Raw genomic sequence first — 6,894 nt, forward strand, 5'->3', positions numbered from 1 at the left:
TTTCTTCTTTTTTAAACATTTACATTTTTATCAAATGTCAAGAAAAGGAGATGCTTGTGACACGAAAAAGGGGAGGGGAACATCCCCCTCCGCCCCCCCCCCCGCATTTTTCCCTGTTAACGACGCGTTAGAGGTGGGGGTGAGGGAATGAAAGCATTCCTGCATGTCTGGAGGGGGGGAAAAAAAGAAAAAAAAAGATAAAAGGGGAAAGTGAAAGGGGAGGGGAAGCTCGGTCAGGGACATGAACTGCCAGCGAAATGATGCTCCTCCGGCCCTCCCGTCCGGATAATCGTTAACTCGGGGTTAAAGATTAATAGCCAGGCACAGCACTGTATAAATGGCCCGGGGGGAGGCGAATGCGTGCAAAGCGCCTGCTGCTCCTCCATGCACTGAGCCACCCTCCGSCTGGTCCTCGCTCACCCCTGCAATGAGTGGCACGCGGTCTCTGCTGCCCTGGCTGCTGCTGCTGCTGCTGCCGCCGGCGCTGCTGGGGCCCGGCCCGGCTGGCGGAGTGGGCCTGCCACCGGCCCGCTGCGCCCCTTGCACCGCGGAGAAGCTGGCCCTGTGCCCGCCGGTGGCGGCTGGCTGCCCCGAGACGGCGCGGCAGCCCGGCTGCGGCTGCTGCCAGATGTGCGCCCTGGGGCCGGGGCAGCCCTGCGGGGTGTACACGGCCCGCTGCGCCCGCGGGCTCCGCTGCCGCGTCCCACCGGAGCAGCCCRGCCCGCTGCGCGCCCTGCTCCGGGGCCAGGGCACCTGCCTGCCGCCCACCACCGGCGAGGCCGTCGAGCCCACAGGTATCGCACCGCGGCGGAGCGAGCCCTCGGGGGAGAGCGCAGTGAGGCCAGAATGAGGGTGCTGGGATGCTACCGCTCGCTTTGCATCAGTCGTAAGCGGGMGCTGGAGCGGGGCGAGTGCTTTTGCGCGCTCTGCTTGCGACCCTTTCTCAGAAGCCACACGAGGCGGTGGGAAGACCTGTGCGGGCTTTGCGCTCAGCTCGGCTTTGGGCATGGGAAGTACCTTCAGCGGCGCGTTGCTGACCGGTCCCTCTCTGAGCAAAATGCAGCAGGCAGGCGGCTCAAGCATCTTAGGCTRAGTGACGAGCAGGAACTTCTAACAGCATTGCTTCAACAGTTTGTTATTTATTTTTCAGCATCATATTATTGCTACGGTTGCATATTGGTGGTTAAAGTAACTCAGTCATATAGCATTACCAAAATAACCCTGGCTGACTCAAAATCACAGTTGCCATTGCTGGCAGAAATGGAGTTATTCTTGTTTGGGGTGGTGATGGTGGGAGCAGTCACTAGACTTGGTGCTTAAGCCTTCTTCAGTTAAAATTGTCCAGTATTTGATGTTATTCTTTCTCTGATTTTGTTCTTTCTTTCTTTCCCTCCTCAGTCTTCCTCCTCATTTTTTTTCTAACACATCACCCCAGGGAGGGGGAAAAAAAAAAGTTCTGATATTTTTGATCCCTTCACTGGTCATTTGCAGCCTTAATCCTGCGAGTTATTTAAACAAGCCTCCATATCTGCACCCACGAGGTGTCCCTGTGGCTGTTAAGACCTCTGTGGGGTTTGCGTGCTCCAAGCAGGGCGCAGGTTGGTGGGCCCAGCATGCTCCAGCTTCTCCTAGTCCCTGGGTATCTGATCCTCAGCGGGCCAGCGGGATCTGCTGCCCGATTGTGTGGTTGCTGCCCCCTGTTACATGCCAAGCCACAGCACAAGCTAAAGGATGCTGTGGCATCGAGTCTCAACCAGTTCCTCTCCCAAATAAAAACTAGAACATATCGTTCTGATAAAAATCCATATGCGTTACAAGTTTGATTCCAGTCTTTCCTCATTTAGCAAAGTGTCTTTTACCTACTGTAGTCAGGTAAGACCTTTCATTTCCAACAGACTGGTTTCAGCTTCCTCTTTGGTATTTGAACGATTCCAGAGGGTAATAAAATAGCCAGCTTGTTAGAGAACAGCGGATGTGTCCTCACATCAATATATTACAGAACTTGAATTTGATGTGCTGCCCATGTAAAGATGGGGGAGGTACTAAAGTTGATCTTAGACATAGCATTTTTCTTTTATCAATTTTTCCTTTTCTTCTTCTTTTTTCCTTGGAGAAGTAAAGGCAAAAGCTCACTGAACATTTCCACCTTACTGTCATTCCTTTCCAGACTCTGTGGAACTGGAGGATATAACTTTAGAAAGCACAGAAATGACCCAGGATCAGCTGCTGAGCTATCAGTTGATGTTTCCCTTCGGCCAGGACAAATCCATCCCCTGGAACGCCATCACTGCCTATGAAAACATGAAAGCAAAGAGGATATCTGAACTCAAGAAATGGAGAGAGCAGGTACGGGTTTTACTGCAAGCCTTTCAAACAGCATTTCCGTAGACAATATTGATATAAAATACTGAATGAAAATGTACACGACACTCAGTCAGCAGCCCTGAGATGTCAGTTTTTTTGGTAGGCAGCAGACTTATTTTGGAATATGCCAGTTAGATGGGCAAGAGAAATGGAAGTGGCTGTAAAAGCACTCGTGCATCAGTTACGAAGTTACAGGAACTCCTTGCAGAGGCTGAATCTTGCTCAGCAAGTGGTACCAGATTATAGCAAGCTCCACTTGAGGGCACCAGAGAACCAGGTTAGACCGCTTCCAGCCCTTCCCCGCACTAAATCGGCAGTCAGTGGGTCAGAAAAGCCCGGTTTTGCATGGCCAAAAAAAAAAAAAAAAAAAGAGAGAAAGGAAAGGAAAAGGCAAAAAGAAAGGAGAAAAAGACTAGGAAGCCTGCCGGCTTAAGCACTTAGCTGTAAGCCCTGTTAGCTCCCATTCCATTTTTTAAGGCTTCTGCTCTTCTGAACCAAAACCACGGATAAAACCAGCTGACTTGAAGAGGATTGCTTATGGGAGGGCCTGACTGACATGGGGGAGGTCTTGCAAAATCAGAGGGCAAGACAATTTTCATTTCAAGCTTAAAAAAAAAAAAAAAAAAAAAACATGCAAAGTCACTTCTGCTCTCCTTTGGCTCATTTAAATGTGCCAGGTGCTGCTAATGCGCGGCAGCTTGGACTTCAAAAGCACCAAAGAGCAGGCAAGCACGTGGGGGYGAGCAGGCAGCTCTTCGCTCCTCCGTGCTCAGTTGGGGTCTGGGGCCGAGAGCCCCAGAGCGGTTCCCCGCTCGGCGTTTCCGCCGCAGCCGCGCGGAAGGCGACAAACATTCGGGTGTTTGCTCTCGCGCCGGCTGGACGGGCCTTGCGCCGACTCTCCGTGCGTCAACAGAGCGCGGGGCCGCGGCAGCGCGGCGAGCGTGGCCGGCCTCACGTACGCCGCCCGCCCGCCGAGCGCTGCTGTGTTTACCCAGGACGCGTTACACTTCGCGTACATCCTCGTGGGGCCGTGGTCGGACGATCCCCCGAAGAATAAGAGCAAAGGCCGTAAAGGCAACGCCGGCGTTTCCCGGCTGCGCCCCTGTGGGGACAAATAGAAATTGGGCGCAGGTTTCACGGCGGATGGGTATTTTCGGCTTTCGGCCGGCTTCGCTGCCGGTCACCTTTTGTTTGCCTGGTGTCTCTGCGATTTCCGTATTGACGACCTGTGTGTTGCGTTGCTGCAGGGACCCTGCCAGAAGGAGCTCTACCGAGCCCTGTATAAATTGGCCAAAGCCCAGCAAAGGAGCGGAGGGGAGATTTACAAATTCTACTTGCCCAACTGCAGCAGGAAYGGCTTTTACCACAGCAAACAGGTACGTGCCTCCTGCCCGCCCCGGCGGCGGCCCCCGCCGCGCTCGCGGCCCCCGAGCCCGCCGGTCCGCAGCTGCTGCAGGAGCAGGTCGTGCGAGCAGGGGTCCCGAGCGCTCGGGAGCAGATGGTTCGTCCTTCTTCTCTTAAAAGCGAGCCGCGCATCGGAGGCTGGCAGAAACGGGGGCGGGCGAACAGGTGCACGCAAGGCCTCCTCCAAGAGGTGTTAACCCTGTGTGTCCCCACACCACACCGAGCAAAAATAATAATAATAATAATAATAATCCTGCATTGCACCGATAACACCCCTCATGGGCGCTGGGGCCTCCACGGGAGCATTTTGGGTTACACCAAGCGGCAGCTCCAAAGCGCAACCTTTGCGCCGTCGGCCGGGCGCGCAGTTTTAAGGTCTCCGTGCCGCCTTTGCGTGGGGCACGCCACCACCGTGTTGCTCGCGGGCGCCACGGTCGCATCCGGCACGTGCAGAAAGCGTCCCCGTCCCCGCAAAAGAGCCCCGCGTCCCTCCATGAAGCCTGGAGGTATGGTCAAAACGGAGCGCGTTGCGCCCCAAAAAAAAGTCTGCGCGTGGCAGGTGCCCAGTTTCTAATCCTAACTCTGCCCGAACACCCACGCTTGTAGTTTTCCCTAGCTGATCTTGTGCCATCGGTTGCTTACTCTGGGCTTTAATTCGRTTTTCCTGATCGTTCCAGTGCGAAACGTCGCTGGACGGCGAGTCTGCCGGGTGCTGGTGTGTCTATCCGACGAGYGGGAAGCGAATCCCTGGCTCTCCGGAGCTGAAAGGAGACGCCGAATGCCAACAGGAGCTCAGTTCGCAGGAGTAAATCCGAACGCGGGCGTTCGCACCACGCTTTCCGAAGGGCCCGATCGAGCTCTCCGCTGGGAGCCCCTTCAGGAAGGTCGATACATGCGCCTGACTTTCGCCATGGGAATAACCCCCAAAAGTAGCTTTCGTGCTGCACTGGGATCACTCAGCTGCTCGAGTGAAGGTCAGATAYGAGCAACTGCAAGATCAAGTCCTACAGTCTTGTATATTATGTCTGTATAATATTCTAGATACCCTCATGTGTAAAGCTGTTGAATTATTTATTTCACAGTAAGTGTATTTTTGTCTGTGTGTTGTTACTAATTTATATCCTCAAACACTTCATAACTTTATATGTAAATACTTAATATTATTGATCTTAAATGTATGCATCCTATGCTGGGGGAATGTTGCTACTTAAAACTTCAAATGGCATAACTCTATTGGGAGAAATGGCTTGTAAACTTGCATTTTTGTACTATGTATTTATAGAGGTAAAACTGAATTTGAAAAAATAGCTTTCAGTAGAGAACAAGCTTAGGAACTTATTTAAAACCTGTTTTGTTTATATATCATGTTGCTTTTGCACCTCTGTTTCAATGTCAAACTGTTTCTTAAAAAAGAAAGTCTAAACCTGGATTATACACTGAAGCATCCAATGGGACAATATTTGTTTCTGTTTTCCAAACATATGCACTGGCTATATGGTAAAACACAGCAGGATATTCTGTGCGACCTTTGACAGGTGTAAATTGGTCACATGTTGACATTATCAGGTTATTTAAGATGTGCTATTAAATAATTTCCTCTACACCGCCCTGGTCTCTTGCTTTCCGCGAGTTACTCCAGGGCCGAGTGAAACCGCGCTTGGATCCAGCTCTCTTTGGGAGCCGTGGCCCTGGGCGAGGAAGGAGCCTGTAAGGAGAGTTACTAGAAGGTTTCCCAGTCGGGAAAGCTGGATGCTGTCCTCCGCTCAGCAGCCCTGAGTGTGCCTAGGAGGTAACATGGGGGCTGACAAGTGCTAGAAAAAAACATTTCCCGCATAGAAAGTCGGAGGTTATAAAAGGGAGGTTGGCAAGAACACCTCAGCTTTATTTTACTTCATTTATTTTTTTGGCCGAAAGAAGAGAAGAGGCTCCTCTTGGCTTGGGACCCTGGAATTAGTCTCCATCCTGTCCCCCCTCCTCCACATTTCCCTTCGCCTTAGTGGTTTCAGAGAAAGAGGGAGAAAGCGGTTGCTTGCCCCCAMGGCTTCAAGTTGTGTTTTTCCCCCGGAGAAGCGGTGGTGGGAGCTGGCAGGTCTCGGYGGTGGAAACGGGCTGCGCCAGCCCTGCCGGAGAAAGCGGCCGGGGAGCAGTGGATAACCTTGTCTCCGAGCCTGGCCGGAGCGAAACTCGGCATTAAAATCCGCCTGCAGTTTTTGGCACCAGCTTTGGGTTCAACGCGGGAACGCGAAGTCGCTTGTAGAAGCAGCGAAGCTCAAGCCGGGCGATCGGTGCTCGACGTGTTGCCGCTTTGTGGCATCGCCGTGTTTGGCTGCACCCGCGGCGCGCGCGCGGCCTTGCACCGCAGTCGTACGGCGTTGGGAGGGAGAAGAGGGAAGATTATAYACCTGCACTGCAGTTAGAGCATGCACGCCAGAGCTTGCTGAGCCCACTCAGCCTTGGGGAAAGGCTAATTTCTAACGAACAGAAGTGGGTTCTCATTGCTGGGGTTGTTATTTATGGGGAAACATTCATCATTTCAATAACTGTTAATAGCACAGTCTATTTGCAGTGTAACAACCCAAAGTGCAGCTAATGCTGATGTTTTCCAGGGTGGCAGGTTTTCATGGTTGCTGCAAGGAAAAAGAGTGCTTACCAGGGAGCAGGTTTTAGGGAATCCTTTCTCGTAATGCCAAGCAGAGCCCTGGGCTGGGCTTCCCAGCACAGCATCCAGGCGTGTCGGGCCAACTCCTTCAAGGGCTTTAGCTCCTTACCTCCCACTGAAAGCAACAGGGGATGGGTGCCTCCTCATCTGCAATCTGGCCTCCTGTGACATCTTGCCAGGACTCACCAGGACCGACTTCTGCCAAGCTGCACTGCGCTGGCCTGGGCTGTCTGAGTTGGGCCAGGCTCTTCTGTGTGCTGGGATTAGGACTAGCGCAAGGAGGTAAATCATCTCCCTGCTATCACACCACCACCAAGGAACCTATGTGTAGGCCCTAGATGCCTCATCTTGTGATTTGTACTGATTTTTATCACTAGCCTCAATAATATGGGGAAAAAATCAAAAATTTGTAGTTTTCGTTTGGTTTTGGATGTTTTGGGCGGGGGGGGGGGCCGGGGTGACACATG

The 6,894-nt window shown here is 52.6% G+C and overlaps 1 protein-coding gene across 1 annotated transcript; it reads left to right on the forward strand.

Annotated features, from left to right (window-relative positions):
* Positions 1 to 427: 427 nt before the first annotated feature.
* IGFBP1 (insulin like growth factor binding protein 1) lies at positions 428 to 5,346 on the forward strand. Its single transcript, XM_085306629.1, has 4 exons — positions 428 to 794; positions 2,168 to 2,346; positions 3,612 to 3,740; positions 4,446 to 5,346. The coding sequence occupies exons 1-4, from the start codon at positions 428 to 430 to the stop codon at positions 4,575 to 4,577; spliced, it is 807 nt and encodes a 268-aa protein (XP_085162755.1). The 3' UTR covers positions 4,578 to 5,346.
* The last annotated feature ends 1,548 nt before the right edge of the window (positions 5,347 to 6,894 follow it).

Source organism: Rhea americana, unplaced genomic scaffold (assembly GCF_003343005.1).
Source record: "Rhea americana isolate MKP2758 unplaced genomic scaffold, rheAme1 scaffold_242, whole genome shotgun sequence".
Classification (NCBI taxonomy): domain Eukaryota; kingdom Metazoa; phylum Chordata; class Aves; order Rheiformes; family Rheidae; genus Rhea; species Rhea americana.